At 45.5% G+C, this 26019-nt stretch overlaps 1 protein-coding gene across 1 annotated transcript in view; it reads right to left on the bottom strand.

Annotated features, from left to right (window-relative positions):
* LOC139439087 (contactin-associated protein-like 3B) overlaps positions 1–26019 on the bottom strand; it is a 122171-nt gene that overhangs the window by 41876 nt on the left and 54276 nt on the right. The window contains 6 exon segments of the mRNA XM_071215561.1: positions 743–1054; positions 15357–15508; positions 17521–17664; positions 18870–19042; positions 19685–19888; positions 22853–23000. Of these exon segments, the coding sequence (XP_071071662.1) occupies positions 743–1054; positions 15357–15508; positions 17521–17664; positions 18870–19042; positions 19685–19888; positions 22853–23000 (1133 nt within the window).

Below are 26019 nucleotides of genomic sequence, written 5' to 3' on the forward strand. Positions count from 1 at the left end.
AAAATTACAATTTGTCAAGTTAGACATTATGATGAAAACTTTGGCTTATAATTTAAACATTTAAAAATTATAACTCAATTTACCCACATGTTCAATGTAATTTGAGTTTGATTTCATGTAAGAATATTAATGTATAATATCTAATTTAAATCTATAGTAACTAACATAAAACACCCTTCTCTAGTGGAAGAATAGAATTCATTATGTAATAATTCATAAATAAATGAGTTATTCTCAATAGAGCCACTTTATTGAATTCTCATAACCGTGTGTAAAGTAATACCTTAATTAGCATATGCTGATTATGTGAACCATAGGTCAAAAGTTCTTCTGTAGTTTAATCTATTAATCTTCAAATGTTAAATTTACTTGCCTCACTAAATCTAGAAATAAAAAAAAATATATTTTCAAAAGAAAATACAAGAACTGGTTGGAAAATGTCTGCTTAAGAAAAGAATCAGGAGTATTTTATCTTATGTAAACACTTTTGCTCTATATTTATATTTACAGCTTAATTAATATTAATATAGTAATATAAAATATAAGATAATCATATTAAATAAGTAGGTGTTATTGCTGCATAGCAAACTCCTCCTGAGTTTAGTGGCTTTAAATGACATGTCCCCTGTTTTCTTGGGGCTGGAATCTGGGCAGTTCAGCCGGGAGGCTCTGGCCCAAGGCCCCTCAAGTAATCGGGGGCTGCAGCCCCGTCTGGAGGCTGGAGGGGCAGGGCCCACCTCACCGGCAGCTGCTGGCAGCCTCCGCTCCTCGTGGGCTTGTTGGAAGTGGGCTGGAGGCCGCCTTCGACCCTGGCTCGGGATGTGGCGGCCAGGAGTCGACAGAGTGAGAGAAGATGAGGTGCCCAAGGAGGGGCTTCCTGCCGTTGCAGTCAAAGCTCAGCAGGGACGTCCTGTTGCTGCTGCCAAGTTCTTTCCGCCGGCAGCCACCAAGTCCAGCCCACACCCAGGGCAGAGGGTTCTGGAAGCCTGCACGGCAGGAGGGGCACTCAGGCATTCTGGCTGCTGACCACAGATGTCCCCAAAAGCTCCTTTGGCTGGACATAAATGCACCATAAAGATTTAAACACCTGTCAGTACGTATAATCTCATTCCAAGCACTTTGTCAAACCTCCATGCTGGCACACTGGCTTTACGGTGTGTGTGAAAGTAACATTCTGCCGAAGCAATTTCCTCAAGATGCTTAAAATTAGGGCTTGTGGATCCTGGGACTCCACCTTTAAATCAAGAGGGGGCCTAGATACCCATCAACAGGGTAGATGGATGCGATTCTCCACTGAATGGACTGGGGGAGAGTGTAAACTACAATGTAAACTATAATCCATGTGGTGCAGCAGTGCTCCAAAATGTATTCACCAAATGCAATGAATGTGCCACGATGATGAAAGAGGTTGCTGATGTGGGAGGAGCATGGGGTATGGGGAGTGGGGTATATTGGAACCTCTTTTATATATATATATATATTTTAATTTCTTTGTCTTTATTTATTTTTTAATGTTACACTAAAAAAATATGAGGTCCCCATATATCCCCTCACCCCCCTCACCCCACTCCTCCCATAACAATAACCTTCTGCATCATCATGGGACACGCATTGCACTTGGTGTATACATGTCTGAGCACTGCTGCACCTCATGGTCAGTGGTCCACATTATAGTTTACATTCTCCCCCAGTCCACCCAGTGGGCCATGGGAGGACATACAATGTCCAGTAACTGTCCCTGCAGTGCCACCCAGGACAACTCTAATTCCTGAAAATGCCCCCACATCACAGCTCTTCTTCCCACTCCCTACCCTCAGCAGCTACCATGGCCACTTTCTCCACATCAATGCTACATTTACTTCCATTACTAAACCCAATAGTTCCAGAAGAGAATATCAGTAAATCTACTCTAATCCATACTCTATTCCTCCATCCTGTGGACCTTGGGATGGTGATGTCCTCTTCACCTCTGTATTGAGAGGGTGCTTAGATTCCACTTGTTTGATGGATGCAATTCTCCTGCTTGCAGTTGTAGGTGTTCTTGGCTCCCTGGTCTGATATTTTTAATGCAATATTTTTTTGTGATCTATGTATCTTCAAAAAAAAAGGCAATTAATCAAAAATAATAAAATAAAATAAAATTAGGGTCTCAATTGAAACCTCTTCAGAGGGCATCAGCTTCATCAAAATAAACTGCATGATGATGGCGTGTTCACTATAAATTAACGTTCTCTGAAGCTAACCTTGGAAGCCTGTTCGTTGTGGAGATACTGAGTGTGATTTCTTTCTCTCTCACGAACCTATCCCTGTAAGTCCATTTCACTAATATTCAGAGGAGTCCCTCTTACATCGCAGGAGGGAACACTAACTTGGGGTGCCCTCTTTCACCTCTCAGGGATGAAGCAGGAACAGAAATAAGCTATAGGGGCATGTGTAGAAATTTCTATTCTTGTTTTTCTTCATCTTTAGCTTTCAAATATGTTTTTTCTGATTCTCTGCTTATGCCATATTTTATCATTTTTGGTGCAGATTATTACATAGAGAAAGTAGATTCAGTGTTGGTTAAATGTTGAAGCTCGAAGGCTAAATGTACACCTCCACCAGTTTTGCCTGGAGGTTCCTCTAATAACTCGTGAAGCAGCTCTCTGGTTGGGAACTCTGGATTCCACATGCAGATATGAATGTCCCCGCACATGGTGCCCAGGTGGACTCTGGCCCAGCTATGAGGGCGTGATGCTGATCATGCCAATGACAGGGCGACTTGAAGCTGGTGGCCCAGCGGTCAGCACTGCTATGTCCTGAGGGAAGGCATTTACGTCAGACCCAGCACCGAGCAGCACGTTGGCATGACAACAGCATTCAGGTGAGAAGGAGAGATACTGGGCACTGTCACCATCCCCAGAGCACCTGGCCTGGAGACTGCTGGGTCCCAGGTCTGAGGGCAGACCCGGGCTGGCCGGGCAAAAAAGGCCCCCTCAGTGACCTCTTCATGGGTCACAGTCAGGCTTCATGCCTCCTCCTCAGCCAGCCAGGGCTCTGCGTGACAAATTCGCCACTTTCTGAGGATGTACAGAAGCCCAAGGAGCCATGATTCCACAGCTCAGTCCAGGCAGCCTCTTTTCCTCCTCCTCTCTTCCACCCACAGCATACAAAGCCCCCTTTTGCCCTGTGGCACTCAGCTCTGATGCCAACTTTCAACTCCAATGAGCAAACAAAAACCACAACAGTTAGCCACTAAGCCAGTCCTTCTCGCTCCTCTCACCTCTTTTCTATCCAAAAAGGATCAGTTATTATTTACTATTAATCAGGAATGCAGCTTTGGAATGTTAGCGCTCACTTCTAAAGGCTCATCACAGGTTTTGTCCAACATAAGTCATTCTGTGCCTGGGGTGAGAGTGGATAATAGGAGGGGAGGGAATTCCTTGTAGATTGTCATGTCCACACTGGAGATCAACCACTACGGCCATTTTGCAAGTGGACAATTGGCATTCTGAAGTCAGCACAGAGTAGGTGCTGCAATTCAAACCCCGCTCCCCTGCTGACAGATCCACAGTCCTCCTTGCAGGGTGTCATGCCACCGTGGCACACAAAACTGATGTCAGCCATCATCAGAAGATGGAGAACTGCCACTGCCATTCATGAGAAATCAAACATACAGGAAGACACGGCAAGCAGCAAGGAAGGATGTGCCTCCTGGGTGCAGAGAATCTCCGAGACTCACCGATGTCCGGTAAGTGAAGAGTCCACTGGGAAAGGGGAAAGGCACGTGTGTGTTGGGATATGGGTGTGTGTGCACACATGTGCACATGTGTGTGGGGGGCTGCTAACAAGTGCTTGGGTTTCCTGGAGGCCAGAGCAGATAGCAGGCAAGGGGCTTTCTTAAACAACGGGAAGGTACTGTCTCGAGGTTTTGAGGTCAGAAGTCCAAAACCAAGGCATCGCCCGGGTGACCACTTCTCCCTGAAGACCATGGGGCACTGCCCGTGGCCGTGAACGGGGCAGGCTCCCCTGGCTGCTCCCCCACTGACTCAGCTTCTGGCTGCTCCCTCCGCCTTTCTCTCTCTCTGTGACCATCCCTACAAGGTGTCCAGTAATAGGATCGAGACCATCCTGATTCAGCTGGGCCATACCATACATGAAGGACCTCATCCTAAGGTCCTGCTTACATTGGGCTGCACCCACAGGGATGGATTAAGTTTAAGCACACAGCTTTCTGGGGTACATAGCTCCATGTCACCAAAATCACCCTCTCCCTCTGGACCCCAAAAAAGACCTGCTCTTTCCACATGAAAAATACATTCATTGCATCAGAATATCCCAAGAGCCTTAAGTCATTTTGGTGACAATGCTACATACAAAGCCTCATCAATATCAGTTACAGGCAGGTCTGCCCTGGAGCTCCATTCCACTCAGTCTGTGGATGTGTGACACCTTGAGAACAAGTTGTCTGCTTCTCATTTACAATGGAAGGACAGGCAGAGAGTCAACATTTTCAGAGCAAATTCCATAACCCTAAAGTTCTAAGAGTCATCTAGGGGTTAGTGTCTTGTCCTCTTGGCCTGATGGAGCAACTGCTCCCTTTCCAAGTGCTTGCTTCAGCCACGCTACCCCAAACCCTGGGGTGAAGGGCCCACGCTGCCCCAACATTGGCATGGCCACCAGGTCCCTCCAAAATGCCGGGAAATGGCACCATGCTCCCTGAACAACAGGGCACAGGCCTGTCCCCCCCCCCAAGAGCAGGGGTGAGCCAGTCCCCCAAGTGCAGGGGTGAGCCTGCCCCACCAAGCACCTGCTCCTCCAAGCACAGAGGTGAGTCAGCCCCTCCAAGTGCAGGGGTGAGCCTGCCCCCTCCAAGCACAGGGGTGAACCTGCCCCCTCCAAGCACTGGGGTGAGCCTGCCCCCTCCAAGCACTGGGGTGAACCTGCCCCTCCAAGTGCAGGGGTGAACCTGCCCCCTCCAAGCACAGGGGTGAGCCTGCCCCTCCAAGTGCAGGGGGGAGCCTGCCCTTCCCACACACGTGGGCAGGCCCACTCTCTTGACCCCAGGAGATCTCTTTTGTCCAGCATTTGGTTTCCTCATTTCGCCCTAGCCGTAGTCTTCCTTCAATTGGTCCCATTTCTGTCCCTTCAGTCCTGGCTGGCAATGGTTCCAGTCGTGCACATTTCACAAAAGCCTTGTCAGCTTTGAGCACAGTGCACAGGTCCAAACCTTTAGACAGAAGGACCCCGCACAGGCCTTCCTGGGTGGCTGCATCTCCCATCCTGACCTGCACCCAAATGGCTGGACCCACGCTCGGCTAAACCTCTCCAGGAGCTCGCTTCCTGGGAGCTCAGGGGCCCTGATAGAGCCTCCTCTCGCCCTAGTCTCAGAGCACAGTCTAGATAGGCTCAGAATTTTCCAAATCATCAATTTCTGGTTTCTTTGTGCATAAGAGTTCTTAACCTTTCTTTCCTCATTTTACTAAAAGCTACACAAAGAAACCAGGCTGCCCTTCCACACTTAGCTTGGAAATTGCCTCAGCTAAATATCTAAGGTCATCACATTCAAGTTCTGCCTCCCATCTGACTTCAGAACTCAATTTCACCAAGTTCGCTGCCACTTTAAAACAAGCATCGCCTTCCCCCCAGTTTCCAGTGACACACGCATCATTTTCTTCTAAGGCCTTGTTGGATGTACCTTTATTTTTTTTTTAATATTTATTTATTATTATTATTTTTAATTACATTTAAAAAATATATGAGGTCCCATTCAACCCCACCGCCCCCGCCCCCCACTCCCCCCACAGCAACACTCGCTCCCATCATCGTGATACATCCATTGTACCTGGTAAGTTCATCTCTGAGCATCACTGCACCCCATAGTCAATGGTCCACATCATAGCCCAGACTCTCTCACGTTCCATCCAGTGGGCCCTGGGGGGATCTACAGTGTCCCGTAATTGTCCGTGAAGCACTATCCAGGACAACTCCACGTCCCGAAAACGCCTCCACATCTCATCTCTTCCTCCCGTTCCCCACACCCAGCAGCCCCCATGGCTACCATTCCCACACCCATTCCACATTTTCTCTGTGGACATTGGATTGGTTGTGTCCATTGCACACCTATGTCAAGTGAGGGCTTAGATTCCACATGGGTACTGGATGCACTCTTCCCGCTTCTAGTTGTAGACACTCTAGGCTCCATGTTGTGGTGGTTGACCTTCTTCAACTCCATGTTAGCTGAGTGGAGTAAGTCCAATAAGTCAAAGTGTAGGAGCTGAAGTCTGTTGAGGCTCTGGGCCTGGGTGTCATATTATCAGTCCAGAGATTCAAATCCCCTACATATATCTTAAACTCAGCACCAACTACAATTCCAATAAAGTAGCATGCAAGTCTTGTGAAAAGAGATCCCCTCTGAGTCCATTTCCATCACGCAGAAACACCAGCTCCAAAGAAGGGCCATCTGTCATGGCAGTGAACCCCTTCTGCCATGACCATAGAACCCGTGGGTCTCTTTATCCCTCAAAAGAACCAATACCTGGGGTTGTATCTACCTTATCTGTCTCTTAGACTCTGTTCAGTTGTACATAGGGGTATTCCTTCTGACAACCTCCAGACTCTTTTTTAGAGACTCACAGCCTTATAATCTCATTTCTCCTTTCCATTTCCCCCTTACATTAGGTCAAACCGCTTCCCGAAGTCATGTTATTATATGTAGACAGGTATATTCTGCTGTTCCGCATTGAATCTTTAATTCAAGGTCATTTTCTAGTTGCTTCTTCAGCTGGTATGTGGTAGTGATCCCTCGGTGCCAGGGAGGCTCATCCCCGGGTGTCGTGTCCCACGCTGGGGGGAATGCATCACATCTACACGCTGCGTTTGGCTGTGAGAGTGGCCACATTTGAGTAACATGAAGGCTGTCAGGAGGAAACCCCCAGGCACAATGCTACTCTAGGCCTTGTTCTTATTGCAGGTGCATAGGCTCAAAAGTGTAGCCATTAGTATCAAGAGCCCACTGTTGGGCCCTCCTTCCTTCCTGGTTCTTGCCATTGCACCTGGAGGATTGCCGCTGCTCTCCCAGGGCCCACAACAGTGACCCCCCAGCCAGGAGCCCAGTATCCCCCCAGCTGTTGTTTTTAATTGTTTCCACTATGAGTATATATAGACATTACCATATACCCTGGGCATATGCCTTGTATAACTCCCTGTCAACCATATATATCCTGTCAATAACATCCCATATCAGTATTCCTCAGCTGCCATTGTTGAACCACTCTGTGATCCAAAACTTCCCGTAAAGTGAATCCCAACATAATGTCAGCTTCAGAAGAGTCTTAGATCACCAAAATTCATATATACAATATACAGTATTTCCCCAGATCCACCATAAAACCTTTTCCCTTCCACAGCAATAATCTTTTAACTTATTCATATCATATTTCCTGAAACTGATGTACAGATTCCGAAACTATAGTTTTCAAACAAGGTAACATTTGTGCTTACTATGTGGTCCATACTTTAGGTTGTACAGTTTTCTAAATTTTTTAGTTATCCTATGTTTTGTCTTATGGTTTTCATTATTAGTCTGTCGTCCCCTATATGTTTTTGGTGTAATATTAGCTGTTTTATATTCATCCTCGTGTACTCTCACATAACTCCTCTTTTGCCCCCTTATTTACCTTTGTTCTATCCATTGCACGTCCATTTTCCCCTCCCCTTAGTGCCCACAACGCCTGCCAATCTAATGCCCTGGGAGCCGTCCTTTCTCACGAGAGACACAGTTCTCTCTATTCGACGGCATTAGTCTTCCCCAGGATATGGGTCCACCCCACCCAATGGTAGAACCCACCTTGGCAAAATGAGCCTTCAGCTATTCCCTCCGGAGTCCGTCCCGCATCAGACCATACCCCCTGAGCATCCTAACCAGGTGACCCTCCTACTTATACTTTGATACGTTTTACTCAGCATTTAGTTCTCAATGAACTTCTGGCACTCTCCCATGTTTGTATGTTGCCCCTCCCTCCCACCTATTTCTTGGACCATATTACCCCTCTTCCCATCCCCAGCCCCCCTCAAACCCAGAAAACCCCACCCGAAGGTAACCCCTTGCCCCCATTTTGTCCCTTCTTTGTGCTCATACTTACCCCCAGCTCATCACAGATTCCACCCCTACAGACATTAACTCACATCCTTCCTCCACCCCCCGATTTCCAGTAAGCCACTTTTCCAGACTCTAGCTCTCTGAGGCAGTAAACTTATTTCATATCATTGAGGTCATATAGTATTTGTCCTTCAATGCCTGGGTTGCTTCACTTAACATAAGATTCTCAAGGTTCATTCATGTTATCACGTGCGATTGTAGTGTATTGGTTCTTACAGCTGAGTAGTATTCCATTGTGTGTATATACCACATTTTATTGATCCACTCATCTGTTGATGGACTTTTGGATTGATTCCAAATTTTGGCGATGGTGAACAATGCTGCTATGAACATTGGTGTACATATATCGGTTTGTGTCCTTGTTTTCAGATCTGATGGGTATATACCCAGCAGTGGTATTGCTGGGTCATATGGCAAATCTATGGATAATTTTTTGAGAAACTGCCAAACTGTCCTCCAGAATGGTTGGATCCTTCTGCATTCCCACCAGCAATGGATGAGTGTTCCCCTTTCTTCACATCCTCTCCAGCATTTGTATTCTACTGTTTTTTTCATGGCTGCCAATCTTATGGGAGTAAGATGGTATCTCATTGTAGTTTTGATTTGCATTTCCCTGATAGCTAGGGATTTGGAGCATTTTTTCATGTGCTTTTTAGCCATTTGTATTTCTTCTTTGGAGAAGTGTCTGTTTAAATCTTTTTCCCATTTTTTAAATGGGTTGTTTATCTTTTTGTTTTCGAGATATATGAGTTCTTTATATATGCAAGTTATAAGTCTCTTATCAGATATATGGTTGCCAAATATTTTCTCGCACTGTGTGGGTTCCCTTTTTACTTTCTTGACAAACTCCTTTGAGGTGCAGAAGGCTTTAATTTTGAGGTAGTCCCATTTATCTATTTGTTCTTTTGCTGCTCGTGCTTTTGGTGTGATATTCATGAAGCCATTTCCTATTACAAGGTCCTGTAGATGTTTCCCTACACTGCTTTCTAAGGTCTTTATGGTCTTGGCTCTTATATTTAGGCCTTTGATCCATCTTGAGTTGATCTTTGTATAAGGTGTGAGATGGTAATCCTCTTTCATTCTTCTACATATGGCTATCCAGTTCTCCAGGCACCATTTGTTGAATAGGCCATTCTCTCCCAGTTGAGAGGGTTTGGTGGCTTTATCGAATATTATATGGCTATATACATGAGGTTCTATATCTGAACTTTCAATTCGATTCCATTGGTCTGTGTGTCTCTCCTTATGCCAGTACCATGCTGTTTTCACTACTGTAGCTTTGTAGTATGTTTTGAAGTCAGGAAGTGTGATTCCTCCTATTTCGTTTTTCTTTTTCAATATGTCTTTGGCTATTCGGGGCCTCTTTTTATTCCAAATAAATTTCATAGTTAGTTTTTCTAGTTCCTTAAAGAAGGCTGTGTTGATTTTTATTGGGATTGCATTGAATGTGTAGATCAGTTTTGGTAGGATAGACATCTTAATAATATTCAGTCTTCCTATCCATGAACAAGGAATATTCTTCCATTTATTTAGGTCTTCTTTGATTTCCTTGAACAATCTTGTATAGTTCTCGATGTATAAGTTTTTTACATCTTTAGTTAAATTTATTCCTAAGTATTTGATTTTTTTATTTACTATTGTGAATGGTATTTGTTTCTTGATTTCCTCCTGATCTTGCTCATTATTGGTGTATAGAAATGCTACTTATTTTTGCGCATTGATCTTATAACCTGCGACTTTGCTAAACTCATTTATGAGTTCTAGGAGCTTTGTTGAAGATCTCTCAGGGTTTTCTATATATAGGATCATGTCATCTGCAAATAATGAAATTTTGACTTCTTCCCTTCCAATTTGAATGCCTTTTATATCTGGTTCTTGTCTCAGTGCTCGAGCCAGTACTTCCAAGACAATGTTAAATAGGAGCGGAGACAATGGGCATCCTTGTCTTGTTCCTGATTTTAGAGGGAAGGATTTCAGGATTTCGCCATTGTAAACAATGTTGGCTTTAGGTTTTTCATATATACTCTTTATCATGTTCAAAAAGTTTCCTTGTATTCCGATCTTTTGGAGTGTTTTTATCAGGAAGGGGTGCTGTATTTTGTCAAATGCCTTTTCTGCATCTATAGATATAATCATGTGGTTTTTTTCTCTCAATCTGTTTATATGGTGTATTACATTGATTGATTTTCTTATGTTGAACCATCCTTGCATACCTGGGATAAATCCCACTTGGTCATGGTGTATAATTCGTTTAATGTGTTGTTGAATATGATTAGCAAGTATTTTGTTAAGTATTTTTGCATCTAGGTTCATTAGAGAAATTGGTCTGTAATTTTCCTTTCTTGTGGTGTCTTTGTTTGGCTTTGGTACTAGGGTAATGTTGGCATCATAGAAGGAATTAGGCAGTGTTCCTTCTGTTTCGATTTTTTGGAATAGTTTCAACAGGATTGGTGTTAGTTCTTTCCGGAATGTTTTGTAGAATTCACCTGTGAAGCCGTCTGGCCCTGGGCTCTTCTTAGTTGGGAGATTTTTAATGACTGATTCTATCTCTTTGCTTGTGATTGGTTTGTTAAGATCATCAATTTCTTCTTTCGTCAGTATGGGCTGCTTATGTATTTCTAGGAATTTGTCCATTTCCTCTAAATTGTCATTTTTGTTGGAATATAGTTTTTCAAAGTATCCTCTTATGATAGTCTTTATTTCTGTGGGGTCAGTGGTGATATCACCTTTTTCATTTCTTATTTTGTGTATTTGCATCTTTTCTCTTTTTTTCTTTGTTAGTCTCGCTAAAGGTTTGTCAATTTTGTTGATCTTCTCAAAAAACCAGCTCTTGGTCTTGTTTATTTTTTCAAGTGCTTTCTTATTTTCTATTTCATTTAGTTCTGCTCTTATCTTTGTTATTTCCTTCCTTCTTCTTCCTGTTGGGTTACTTTGTTGTTGTTTTTCTAATTCCTTCAAATGTGCAGTTAATTCTTCAATTTCTGCTTTTTCTTCTTTTTTGATATATGAATTTATGGCTATAAATTTCCCTCTCAGTACTGCTTTTGCTGCATCCCATAAATTTTGGTATGTTGTGTTATCATTATCATTTGTTTCAAGGTAGTCATTGATTTCTTTTGAGATTTCCTCTTTGACCCACTGTTTTTCTAAGAGTGTGCTGTTTAATTTCCAAATTGTCGTGTGAAGTCTGGGTCTCTGTCCCTTGCAAATTTCCAGCTTGACTCCACTGTGGTCAGAGATATTGTTTTGTATGATTTCGATCTTTCTGAATTCATTGAGCCTTTCTTTGTGGCCTAGCATATGGTCAATCTTGGAGAATGTTCCATGTGCACTTGAGAAAAATGTATATCCTGCTGTGTTTGGGTGTAATGATCTATATATGTCTATTAGATCCAGCTCTTCTAATATACTGTTCAAATGTTTTGTTTCTTTAGTGATTCTCTTTTGAGATGTTCTGTCCAGAGTTGATAGTGGTGTATTAAAATCCCCCACTATAATTGTAGATGCATCTATTCTTTCACTTAGTTTTTCCAGCGTTTGCCTCACATATTTAGAGGCGCCCTTGTTAGGAGCATAAATATTTATGATTGTTCGATCTTCTTGACAAATTGTCCCTTTCACTAAAATATAGTATCCTTCTTTGTCTCTCACAATTGTTTCGCATTTAAAGTCTATTTTGTCTGATATTAATATAGCTACTCCTGCCTTTTTTTGGTTGTTGTTTGCTTGTATGATTGTTTTCCAGCCATTCACTTTCAACCTCCATGAGTCTCTGGGTCTAAGATGTGTCTCTTGTAGGCAGCATATAGATGGGTTGTATTTCCTTATCCAGTGTCCCAGTCTGAATCTTTTGATAGGTGAGTTTAATCCGTTGACATTCAGTGTTATTACGTTTAGAGAGTTATTTATGGTAGCCATATTTTGGTTGGATTTGTGTTTGTTATATTTTGTTTGTATTATTTTATTTTCCCCTTCTATTTTTGTCTTTCTTGTTGCTTTTACACTCTCCTCCATCTCTGACTGTCCTGTTTTTTCCTTTCTTCCTGCAGAATTCCCTTAAGAATTTCTTGAAGGGGAGGTTTCTTGTTGATATACTCTTTCCGTTTCTGTTTATCTGTGAATATTTTGAACTCTCCATCATTTTTGAATGCTAGTTTAGCTGGATAGAGTATTCTTGGTTGGAGATTTTTTTCCTTTAGTACCTTGACTATATCATACCACTGCCTTCTTGCCTCCATCGTTTCAGATGAGAAATCAGCACTTAATCTTATGGAGTTTCCCTTGTATGTGATGGTTTTCTTTTCTCTTGCTGCTTTTAGAATTTTTTCTTTGTCTTGAGCATTGGATAATTTGACAAGTATATGTCTTGGGGTGGGCCTGTTGGGGTTTATGACCAGTGGAGTGCGCTGTGCTTCTTGGATATGTACATCTGTCTCTTTCAGTAGATTTGGGAAGTTTTCATTCATTATTTCCTGCAACACTCCTTCTGACCCCTTTCCCTTCTCTTCTCCTTCTGGAATGCCTATAATACGTATGTTTGAGTGTTTTGCGTTATCATTCAGGTCCCTAAGTCCTATCTGGATTTTTTCTACCTTTTTATTGACCACTTCTACTATCTGTTTGATTTCCAATGCACTGTCTTCCACATCACTAATTCTCTGCTCTGCCTCTTCTAGTCTGCTGATATTTGCTGCAAGTGTATTTTTGATTTCTTGAATTGTGGTGTTCATTTCCATCATATCTGTTATTTTTTTGCGCATGTCTGCAATTTCCCCTCCAAGTGTTGTCTTCACGCTGTTAACCTCTTTCATTACTTCATCAAATTTGTCGGTGATAAATGTTCTGAGATCTTTCATTGCTTGTGCGAAGTCCTGCCCCCCTTCCTGATTTTCAGTTTGTTGATTGGGTTCAGCCATGTTTTCCTGATTACTGGTTTGGTTTGTAGATTTTTGTTGCTGTCTTGTCAACATTTTTTCTTGACGGGTTTAATCAGTTCCTTAGCTTCTTTGTCTAGTCTTGGAGATTAATTAGCTGTTGTTTTTGCGTAAGTGTTATATCTTCTCTTTGTCACTTTGTTCTTCTTATTCCAATTTCTTATTGCTAGTTAAGCTCACTTTAAAGGAAAGTATTAGTGCTGGGGAAAGTCAATTGTGTAAGGAAGGAAAAAGTGTGCAGTAGTATTGGTGATATATGTTTACAAAGCAACAATATGAGTTCTGGGCGGATGGAGGTTAGATCATGTAAATTGTGTAGAGTTATAGTAGTAGGAAAGTACCTATAATGAGGTAGACGACTGACTATGGGAGGAATGTGGTACGTACTAAGAGGCTATTGTTTTCGTGAGAGAGGGAAAGAGAAAAGAAAGGTAATAGTTTCAGGGACGAATACCAGATGGAAAACTAAACAAAGGTATTAGAAGTTAAGAGTTAGACACTTTGTGGATCAAAGAAAGGGAGATGGAATATAGGGGAGATAGCAGATGGTGGAGGATATCAAGTTGTAGGGGAAAGGGGATAGTGTAGATGGGCTAAATCTATTCACAGAGAAATGAGGCAGTGGAGGGTGAGGAAACCCAGCAAATGTGAGGTATTTCCTGTAGGACCTATTGTATTGTTAAGGTAAAATAGTATAAGAAGAATATTGGGGACAAGAAAGAGAGGATTGAAAAAAAAAAAAAAAGAACAACAAGAACAACAAAAAAAACAAAACAAAAAAAAAAACAAAAAGAAAAAAAAAAACCAAAGAACAGAAACCCCGCTGCCAGGCTCGGCTGGGCTCAGCTGGGCTCCGGTCCCCCGCCCACCGCCCGCCGCGGCTCAGCTGGGCTCGGCTCTCCCGCCCGCCGCCCGCCGCGGTGCTAGCTGCCTCGGCTCCGCCTACCCAAGGAGGGAGTCCTCCACACGTAGCTGGGATCTCCGTGTATATTTCACAGATGGATCCTCTCTGTTACCTTCCCTCCAAATCGATGTCCAGACACCTCTGGACCAGGGAAAATCCCGAAACAGCCGGTCCCAAAGAGTCTCCGACCCCTCCCAGCCGATTCCCCCCAGGAGCTAGTAACCGGGAAGTTCACTCAGCCACCATCTTGCCTCCCCCTCGGATGTACCTTTAGTATCCACATTTTTACAAACAGTCTCTTTAAAGCAATCTAGGTTATTTCTATCAAGAACATCACAATTCATACAGCCTCTATGCACTACCCAATTCAGTTTTTTCCACATTTTTTTTGGTATTTGCCATAGCAGCACCTCACTGCTAGTATGAAAAACTGTTTTAGTTTCCTGGCTACCAAGACAAACGCCATGCAATGGGTTGGCTTAAACAATGGGTATTTATTGACTCAGAGTTTTGAAGCCAGGAAAAGTCCAAAATCAAGGCGTCATCAAGGCAATGCTCCTTCAGAAGACTGTAGCGCTCGGGGCGGGCTGCTGGCCATCCTTGGCCCTTGGCTTTTCTGTCCCGTGGCAATGAGCATGGCGGCCTCTCCTGACCTTTCCCTCCTGTCTTGGTTCCTGACTCCAGCTTCTGGCCATCCCTCTGGCTCTCTCCCTGTCTGTGGCCTTTCCTATCTGGCCTCCAGGAAGAGGACCCACAGGGAGCAGCTGGGCCTGAACTGCAGCAGCCACATCAGAGGCTCTGTTTACAAAGGTCCCACTTACAGGGGTGGGTTAAGGTTAAGGAGATGGCTTTCTCCTCCAGGACTGTACCTCCAGGACACTGTGCCAAGCAGTCCCTGTTCCACAGGTATGCTGGTCCATGGGGTAGCATCACAGCTGCTTTGGAACACAGAGCATTGGTGTAACCATGAGTCTAAAGAGCAGGGGTCTTGTGTCCAGGACAATAGGACTCAGGCACCTGGAATCAGGGACCCTGAGAATCATGACTCAAGGGGTTGGTTTTAACATCCTACTCCCTGGGCCCAAGGCTCTGTGGGGATGGGTTAACCTCACTCTGGGGTATGGGGTCCTGTGGGGTCAGGTTAAACCCACTCCCTGGGCCTGAGGCTCTGCGGGGTCAGGTTAACCCCACTCTGGGGTGTGGGGTCCTGAGGAGTCGGGTTACCCCACTCTTGGATGTGGGGTCTTGTGGTTCTGGCATCTTACCTGCTATGATGTACGTCTGGGCTTGTCCCTGGGATTTGTGCAGAGCCAGGCTGAGGTTTCCATCATTGAGAGTGAGGAAGAGGCCCCCTGAACCATGGCAAGGTCAGCTGGACAGCAAAAGCCCCACCCTGTCCTACGTTTGAAACTGGAAATTGACGGAAACTCCATCTCCTCCAGGACTGACTGGCAGCTCTAGGAAGCTCATGGCACTCAGAAATGTCACAGGCACAGTGCACAGTTCCGAGCAGGAGAAGGACACGTCTCCCTGAGAACAGAGAAAAGGAGAGGGAGATGGCTGTGGAGGACACGTCCATCCCAGTGGTGGTACTTCTGCTGTAGCTTTCACCGAGCTGTTAAAGAGTGTTCTCCGTAAGACCCCATTTGACACCCACCTCAAGACCACCCACCCAGACTCAGAGGCCAGCTGGAAGAGCCTCCCCCACTGTTCAGCACTGAATTGTGCCTCCCAGGAGACATGTCACACCCTAGCTCCCAGGCCCAGAATGCGGACTCATTTGGAAATAGGGTTTTGAAGAGGCAATTAGATAAGATGAAGCCAACCTGGGCTAGCGAGGGCCTTAATCAAATCTGACTGGTGTCTTCAGAGAAGAGGAGAATTGGACCCAGACAGACAAACACGGGGAGGACACCTTGTAAAGTGGGGGCAGATGTTGGGATGCTTCAGGCATACGCTAAGGAACTCCAAGGGTTGCCAGCAAAAGCCAGATGCAGCAGAGGCAAGGAGCTCTCCTAGACTCTTCAGAGCAGCTCGGCCCTGCAGGCATCTTGCCTTCAGGCTTTTAGCTTGCTGCTCTAGTTGTGGCCCTTGGTTAAGGAACCCAGGAACTAAGACATCCATAACCAGAACACAGAATTGGTATAACCAAGCCCTGTGAGCCGCTGCTGCCTGTTCCCAGGCTCACCAAGCCCTAGAGCACACAAATGTGCTCAAAACCAGAGCACTGGGACCTTGCTTTGTGCAGGTGTGGATGGAGCAGCTGGCCAAGGCCCAGGTGTCACGAGGAGGCAGGCAGCCCCCTCCAGGAGCACCCACCAGATGCACTGGCCTCGAGCAGCCAGCTGCTGCTGCGGGGACTTAAAATGGGTTACAAAAGCCTCATCTTTCAGGAGATGATCACATTGCCAAAGCTCATAAGATTGTGGCTTTTACCAGAATCCTGTCTTAATTTGTGTATATTAATGACACAAGGGTAGAGAGGTTAAAAACTGGCCATCAGAACACCTTGAACACACCTGCCCAGCAGAGTGCTGCATCAACCACAGGTGCATGTTAGGAACTTCCTCAGCAAGAGGCCTTTTTCCCAAATGTCTCAAGAAGTAGCTTGATAGTTTATGAGGGAACCAGCAATTGCTGGAAAATGTGCTTACTGAAGTTTCTTCACTTAAGAAGATCTGAAAATTCTAAAACTAATTGAGCTGGTTTTCTATTAATCTAATTTTAGAAGTTTACTCTTTGCACTTAGTTCTCTGAAGGATATTAACCAAACCTTCTCAGTTTTGCTCACAGGAACAAGATAACGTCTCAAAGCAAAACCAGACAGAGAGGTATCAGGAGCTCCTTATGACCCAGTAAGTCCGAAACTTTTCTCAGAGACAAAAATCTTATATCCTTGAGTGGTCAGCTGAGAAAGGAGTCGCGGAGACCTTGCCCCTGCACAACATCTAAATGTGAATTAGCCTCTGAAAACTAACATAAAGTTGAGTGTGCTCGAGACAACGCAGGACTGAGAAGTTGCCCATACCCTTCTCACAATGTCCCTGGTGTTTTATTTGTTTTTCTTCCTCCTTACCCCTCTCCTTTGCCTAATAAACCCTAACTGCCATTATCAGGTTGAACTGGTTTTGGGAAGATTCCCCCAGTTCCTTGGCTGTGCACTCACAATAAATCACCTTCCCATTGAGACGTGTTTCTCCTTCGTGGTGGTGGGTTGGGCAGGCCCTTCTGTTGGAAATAGCTGTTCTTACAGTAACACCAGGGGTACTTGTCCAGAGAGTAAAGTCTTCACTCCAGAAACAGGAAACTAAGACTTCAACCTAAAACAGCTTTCTTCACTTCATGTTAAATTCAAATAACATGCATTACATTTGCTAATACCTATCCTTACTTCCTATGGCTCACGGACCCTTGGAGGAGGCTGTTAAATAAGAACATGAGTTACCCAATAAGAAGTGCTGGTGACATAGCATCAGATAGGAGCACGTCAGCCCTGTGCAGCCAGCACCCCTCCTCTTCCTCAGTCCCCTGGATTCTCTTACCATAACAAGGATCTCCAGTCTGCGCTGCTTGGCCAAATCAATGATATCGTCTCCATTAAAATTAATATTTTCTAAACATCCATGAAAGTTTTTTCTTTGATATGTCTCTGATTTTCCAGGTGGTAAAATCCCTCCAAAGCTGATCTTAGAAAGAAAAAATATCAATAACATTCTTTAGTGATTTCCCAATGATTTGCTTAAAATATTCATGATTCATAGGTATAGCAGTAATAGTTATGGGTATACCAATTTTGCATCATTTTATATCTGCTATGTCTGCTCATTTAAAAGGAAATTATGATATTGCTGGGACAGATGCTGATATTATATATCTTCCCATAACCCACTGAATGTACTGGTGGAGAGTGTAAACTACAATGAAAACTATAATTCATACGGTGCAGCAGTCCTCCAAAATGTGTTCACCAAATGCAATGAATGTGCCACAATGAGGAAAGAGGTTGATGTGGGAGGAGTGGGGTGGGATGTGGGGTATATGGGAACCTCTTATATTTTTTAATGTTACATTTTTTTGTGATCAATGTATCTTTTTTTAAAAAAGGTAATTAAAATATTTTTTTTAAAAGAAAGGAAATTACAAGACATAGTTTAAATGCTTTTGCATGCACCTGCTTCCAGTTCAGGCTAGAGCGTCTCCATCTGTAATAGGGAGGCCTGCCATTCACCCTCAAACTGGGACACTTTGGGGAGGAAAGGGGGTTGCTGACAGTGACGATTTGATGGCAGGCATGAGTCACAGGTTCACAGACTGGGGAGCAGGAACCCAGAGCAGAAGATGCTGGGCTGTGCCCACTCTCCCTTGGCGCTGGTGCTACTGCATTTGTGTGGCCTCTTTCTTTGTCTCCCCTTAATGCCCTTCCTTTAGGGCCAGGGAATCTGCATCCCTGGGGTGGCCCTTCTCCAGTCAGGGACACATGCAGGGCACCCAGCCCAGGGTCCCTCAGGTGGGAAACTCGGGGTACAGCTTGTGCTCCAGAGTGCCTGGTGGATTGGGCTGGGTGCCCTTGCAGGGAGTCCCCAAGTCTCTTGTTAGTGTCTTCCTTGTCCCTGCTTCAAGTCCGCTTTGCCTTGTAGGTCTCCCTGGGGCACACCTCTAGGTTAGAGGCTGACATCTGGGGCACCAGACCCAGGAGAGCCACTGTTGGATTAAGTCAGCTCTTCCAGGGTGGCCTGTCAGATGTAACAGTGGCCAGTATCTGTTGACAGAGACTATTAATCTTTATGCTGGTGGTACATTTATTTCAACCTGTGCAAAAATGAATCCATGCAAATATTATGCTGGTATTCTAGTTACTTTCATCTGTGTGATGGGAGGGGGCGCGTCCCACCTCGGTGTGGAGATCCAGTTGGCCCAGGTCTCCTTGGGGGCTGAAGTGTCGGGCATGTCTGTCCACCACGAGTCTCACATGCAGGCGCGAGCACTCAAACACCACTGAGTGCCAGTGCTCATCATCCAGCAGGCTGTCCAGTGTGACGCGGGCTGGAGCAGGCGCAGCATCACCTGGGCAGAGAGGCGAGAGCGCAGTGTCAGGTGAATTCAAAACCAGTGCTTCCAGGTGCCGCAGATCCGTTCTCCGCACTGCTGATGGCTTCACTGCCCCCGGAACACAATCCCACCCACCCTGCCCCACTCCACCCACGATCACTCTTTGCACTATGGCCACCAGTGGCGCACCCATTTTCCTTGGAGTCGTCTCTTCTGGGTATGCTAATTAGTGTCCCTGCATCCTTGTTCCTGGTGAGCGGGGGCTCTCCACGAAGGCAGCTCTGTCCCTGGGGGCGTGGATGTCTGCAGTTGTGCTGGGTGGTCATAATTGGAGGTGCCACATCGTCCAGGGGGCACCACAGTACCCTGTGGGGGCCAGGCACGCCCCACAGTAAGGAGTTAAATGGCCCCAAGTGCCCAAAGCACCGAGGTAGAGAGATCCTGGCACAGAGTTAAGGAGTCGTAATTGGATGATGCAAGAAGCTCCAATGAGAACCTCCCTGTACGATCCTTACATTGCAAATGATTTTCACATGAAAACAGTTGGGGTGTGTAAGTGCATCTGCAAAGACTGTTAAAAAGACTAGGTAAAAGTTGCTTTTATGTAAATTACATCTAAGAAATCAGAGTACTGCGCTCCTTTCCTGATAATTTTACCTGAATTGATGAGTAAAAAGAGTTGTCCTTTTACTAACTCGAGGGTGATACAATCTCCATTTCTCCCTTCTCTGTAGAATAGAATCCCATCATTGTGCATTGTTTTAAATTTAAAAGAAATGATGTCTTTTACTGGACTCCTAGTATTTTGAACAAATCTGTAAAGCAGGGAGCTTTTTCCATCAAAATCAACCACCTCCGATCCTACAAAAAATATAACAGAAGTTATTCTAAATATTAGCATGTGCCTCATGAAAGCTTTTAAATGTGTGGCTTCTTGCATACTGCACACTTACACAGGCTCATAGACACACACAGGCTCGTAAACACATGCACAGGCTTATAAACACACACACAAACACACACATACAGAGGCTCACAAATCCACACACAGGCTCATAAACACACATAGGCTCATAAACACATGCACAGGCTTATAAGAGTCTCATAAAAACACACAGAAGGTCTCAAACACACACAGGCTCATAAACACACACCAGCTCACAAACACACATGCCCACATGCGCAATTCTGGCCCTGTCATCTGCTGATATTGTTTCTTTCAGGAGGTGTCAATTTTCCTCAGTTCCTCATTAGCCTTTCCTCACCATTTTTTTTGGGCAAAATTCCTGTATAGAAATACTCTAAAGACTCCATTTGAGTCTCCAGGGTCTCCTAAAGATTAGGAGGCTGGGGTCTCCTGAGCAGGTGGTTTCTGTCTGTCGTGGTCCGTGTCACCTGCGCAGCTCACTGCCACACTACTCGCTCTCAGCTGCATCCTTGGATGTTTCTGGGGTTTGCATCCCCTGCTGAAGACTAGACTCTCTCGTGGAAACAGGTCTGTCACTCCTGGACCAGACCGCCCAAGGCCCACAGGTCCGCCCCCTCGGAAGAACTGCTTAGCCTGCCTGTCATCATCCAGGGACACTCTCAGCCCTCGGGTGCGGTCCAGGCAGACCTCAAGGCCCTCCAGGGAATGGCTCCATTTTCTCCACTGGCTGAGCAGTAGCAGGGAGGGCAGGTGGCCAGGGTTTACTCAGCAGCTCGGGGCTGCCCTTCCAAAGGCCCAGAGAGGTGCCCAAGCACTGAGGTGCCAACTGCACCACAGACCTGAGGCACCACCTGAGGAGCCAGACCTGAGGCGCCACCTGAGGCATCACCTGAGGCGTCACCTGAGGCACCAGACCTGAGGCACCACCTGAGGAGCCAGACCTGAGGCACCACCTGAGGCATCACCTGAGGTGTCACCTGAGGCATCACCTGAGGTGTCACCTGAGGCACCAGACCTGAGGCATCACCTGAGGCACCACCTGAGGCACCACCTGAGGCGTCACTTGAAGCACCAGACCTGAGGCACCACCTGAGGCACCACCTGAGGCGCCAGGCCCTATCCCTCAGCTTCAGCACTTGCCTGACCCTGCCCAGGTCTCTGGCATTTGTTTCTATCTGAGGGCCATCCCCCTTATAAAAGGAACAACTGCCCTATTGTCAGAAGGCCCTTCAGTCTTCATTGTGCACATTTAAATGAGGGCAAAAGGGAAATTATTCTTGGAAAGTTCACCTGTGCACTCACTCAGGGTGACAGGGAACCTCCAGTGTTCTCAGGGCAGGAGACCCAGGAGGTGCAGAGCTGTTTATAGGGACCCCCAGGTGATGGTGAGCAAGTGGGAGGGGGTGGGCCAGGACCTGGGAGGGAGAGCCAGGGGGCATACAGAGGGGCAGTGGCCCCTCCACAGGGACACGGCTGGGAGGGGGCCTGTGGCACACTTGAGAGCCTGTGCTAGCATGTGGCTCTTGGGGTCTTGGCCATGCACTGTCTGCTCAGCCATTGGAGGGTCTGGAAAGTGAGATAAGCCACGGATGGGCCCCAGTGAGCACTCAGCCCCAGGCTTGGGGGGGGCCCCTGCTGACAGGGCTTGATGGCCTGTTGTCAGATAGGCTCCAGGGAGGAACTATCGCCCACCTTCGAGGGACCCTCAGGAGGGCAGAGCACGAGCCCACGCTGGCCTGCCTGCACCTGCCCTCGGGGCCTTGCTCTGTTGCTGGCTTTAGCCCTCAACCTAAATAACTGATGGCACTGCTGAGCTCTGAGTCCTTTGGTGAATCCTTTACCTGAGGTTGGACCCCGACCTTGCAGCCAGGTGTGAGTGGATTCTGCCTGCAACGCATTGAAAGGTCGATTCATTGTGGGCTTGTCTGTGGTAAACTTAAAAACCAGTCACAGACCAGCGAATTGAAAAGAACCATGACTATAAATTATCCTTCCTGTTGATAAAGGTGCTGATTACTTCAAGTGGCTATTAGATTATCAAAACAAATAATGTAAAACTTTTGTAAAAATTTGCATTCAGTGAGAAAGCTCATGTATCTTATAGATATAATCATTTCCATGCATGGTTTCCTGAAAGCTGACAATTATTTCAAGGTTTCCTCCAGCGTGAACTGCTTGAGAACTAGCCTGAAGTCTTCTGCTTGAGCCATTTCCACTGGGCATCAGGGTAGTAGAGGCACATCAATAAGCCCTTCAGACAAGGTCCACACTTGCTCCGCCCTCGACATGCTAACCACCGGTCAGTTGGTGCAAAGTTGGTATTGTCCCAACTTCTGGGGGCTGTTAGCAATAGCACTCCTCCATGTGAGGCTGGTCGTAAAACATCGTTAGATGCTCCAGAAGGTCATGTGCTGCTTCTGTTGTTTTCTGGCTCCAGGGAGCCCCTGGGAGTTCCTACAGATCAGTGTCATTTCAGACTTGGAGGAACTCTTCTCAATGCTCTCCTTATCAAGGTGCCATTTCTCCCTCACATGCTGATTCTGCTAAACTCGGCGGGCCAGCTGGTCCCCCGATGGGGCACAGAGGGTGACGTGGGTGCTGCCACGAGAGTAATGTGGTTAAAAAGCAGCATGTTCCTGAAGGCACATCCTCACTCCACCTGCTTCTACCTTACCTCAGGTCACTCACTCCACCTGTATCCACACTCACCTCAGGGAACTCACTGTACCTGTGTCCACGCTCACCTCAAGGCACTCACTCCACCTGCTTCTACAGTCACCTGAGGGCACTCACTCCACCTGCATCTCCCTCACCTCAGGGCACTCACTCTACCTTCGACCATGAGCCCCAAGGGTACTCACTCTACCTGCATCCAAGTGCACCCCCGGGACACTCACTGTAGGCACATCCATACACTTCCACGTGCATCCCAATCTGACCATCAGGGTTCCAGGACAAGGGCAGGAAGCTCAGGTGCCGTGTCTCCAAGGGTGGCTGCAGCTGGTAGTGCAGGATGCTGTCTGCATTAGAGTTTCCTGGAAATCCCTGGAAGAGAGGGAGAAAGGTATCAGTGCACCTGTGGGGTACCTCTTCACTCATGAGAGAATTTCACTTCCTATACCTTGACTCTTGACCCTTTCCCTCTTATTTTCTTCTCTTCTGCCCTGTGATGGTTAGACTAATGTGTTAATTGGTCAGGTAATGGCACCCAGTTATTTGTTCGAGCAAGCACTGATACAATGGCATTTCATAGACTTTAATCATCAATGAGTTGATTGCATAATGGCTGATCATATCTACAATCAACTGAGGATATCACTGTCAGCAATGAGTGACTAAGGGATATCTCATCCAATCAGCTGAAGTCCTTAAAAGGGAAGTGATTTCTGCAATCAGGGAGAGAATCCCCATCTCTACTTCAGACTGACAATATCAGAGCCCTGCTTTGCAGCCTGTCCTGTGGAATTTGGACTTGTGCATCCCTATATCATGTGAAAGAGTTTGATAAAATCCCATTCTATTAACAATTATCTCCTGTCAGTTTTGTTTCCCTAGACAATCCTGACTAATACAGCTTGGTAACAGGAGTGGTTCTTGAGTATCAGAATCTTAAAAATGGAATTTCTGAATTGGTTGTGGGATTTTTGTAATTGGTTCTCTACTCTGATTAGATCCAAGTACATTAATGACTTTGTTTCCAATAATCAAGAGTCCACTGAGAGTCTATGGTGTGATTTGGCAAGACATATACAAAATATCACCACTGGATATAACTACTTCTATGCTTACAAGAGACAAGGATCTGGGCGAGAGTGTTTTTAACACCTTAACAGAGTTTTGTGGAGTTTAAAGATACAATAATGTGGGCTGGTTCTTCCTAAATGCGGTAGATACAGTTAAAAAGAAAGGGATGAGCTTGAAGGCCTCAAATTTGCAACTTAAGCATTGCATGAATGCTGTGAAAGTTTATATGTGTGATCTGAAGTAAAATCTTGTTTTGTGCAGCTGCAGACTTGAGATCTCTGAAAACCAGACCCAGAGCCTCACTGCATGAGTACCAGAGTTACAATGGAACTAAAATCTCAACTTTGCAGAGGGCCTGCTATTAAAGTGAGAGCAATGGTTGGAAAGGAGTAGAACCCTGAGGATTGGGAAGGAGACATATGATGATGATATCGGTGGGGACATTGAAACCCTAAATTTGGCTTAGACATGCCAAATGTAATGGTCTGCCCATGGAGACCACCCAATATCAAGCTTGTATCACCCAACCTCCAGCCTGCCCCAGGGAGTCCATACCTTTTCCCTGCTCTGAAGAAACCATCACCCAACCTCTACCCTGCCCTGAGGAGTCTACCATTCAACCTCCACCTGTAGAGATTAATCCTGTCTCACCTGAAGAAAATGCAAAAGAATGCCCTGAGGTCAGTAGCTTGCAAGGTATTTCTAATCCTTATCCTTACCCACCCCCACCACCCCTCTTCTCTTCCAGACCTATAACTTGACTAAAATCACAATGGGTCATCAAAGGCAAATTATAAAGTGTGACCCATGAGGAAGTACATTATACTCTAAAAGAACTGCATGAGTTTTCCAACTTATATAGCCAGAAATCAGGGGAATACGTGTGGGAATGGACACTAAGGGGATTGGGTAATTGTGGAAGGAATATGAAGTTAGATCAGGCTGAATTTACTGATATGGGCCCACTAAGGAGAGTCTGGATTCAATGATATAGATCAAAGGGTTAGAAAAGGCTTTAATAGTCTGTCTGGATGCCTGGCTGAACCAAAAGATGGCCTAGCATGCCTGAGGCTGAGATGCCCAATTTATCCTGGTATTCTGCAGATGAGGGGATCCAAAGGCTTAGAGAAATTGGACTGCTAGAATGGATTCACCATTTAAGACTTGCCCATCTACCCCAGAAAAGTTCAGAGGACATAGCTTTAACCAGGACTGTGAGAAACAAATTTTTGAGACTAACTTCATCTTCCCTGAAGCTCTGTGGTTGTTCCTCTCTGTAGGCCAGATATTACTGTGTAAGAACTGCTGTCATGAAACTATAATATTTAAACACTATGGGGATGATCAGCTCTCAGGCTGGCAGACAACAAGTAGCAGCACCTAATTGCCAAAGACAGGGTGAGTGTGGGTATCACAATGAAAGGTAGACTCAAAGCAGCAATCTAGAGTCTGAGTCCCATAGAGCTATGGTCATCACTAACAGATCATGGGGTACTTAGAAATGAAATAGATGGGCAGTCTACTAAATTCTTACTTGATCTGTATACTCAGAAGACTTCTAGGTCAAGTGAACAAAAGTCTAACTTAAATTATAGAAACAGAGAGCCATGGCCCCTTAATCAATTCTAAGACTTGAGACAATTTATAGATCCAGAGGCCCTCTAATGATAAGAAGGCCAGGTCCTCCTGGGGAAGGATCCTGTTATACTGCCAAAAACTTATATTGTTAAATTTCTACCCAGCTTTCTCCGAAGAGACCCATGGCCTTTTATGAGGGAAACTGTGCACTGGGGAAAGGAGATGATCAGACATTTGGGGGATTAACAGACTCTGGCTCATAAGAGACATTGGTTCCAGAAGACCCAAAACATCACTGTGGTCTACCAGTCAGAGCAGGGGCTTATGGAGATCAGGTGATTGATGGAGTTTTATCTCAGGTCCATCTCACAGTGGGTTCAGTGGGTCCCCGGACCCATTCTCTGCTTATTTCCCCAGTTCCAGAATGCATAAATGGAATAGACATACTCAGGAACTGGAGAATCCCCACATTGGAACTCTGACTTACAGAGAAAGGGCTATTATGGTAGGAAAGGTGAAGTGTAAGTTACTAGCATGACCCTACCTAGCAAAATAGTAAATCAAAAGCAATACTGGATTCCTGGAGGAATTGCAGAGATCACTGCCACCATCAAAGATTTTAAGAATGCAGGGGTGGTAATTCCCACCACGTCCCCACTCAACTCTCCTGTTTGGCCGGTGCAGAAAACAGATGGCTCTTGGAGGATGATAGTAGATTATCATAAAATTAAATAGGTGGTGC

This window comes from Dasypus novemcinctus, chromosome 6 (assembly GCF_030445035.2).
Source record: "Dasypus novemcinctus isolate mDasNov1 chromosome 6, mDasNov1.1.hap2, whole genome shotgun sequence".
Classification (NCBI taxonomy): domain Eukaryota; kingdom Metazoa; phylum Chordata; class Mammalia; order Cingulata; family Dasypodidae; genus Dasypus; species Dasypus novemcinctus.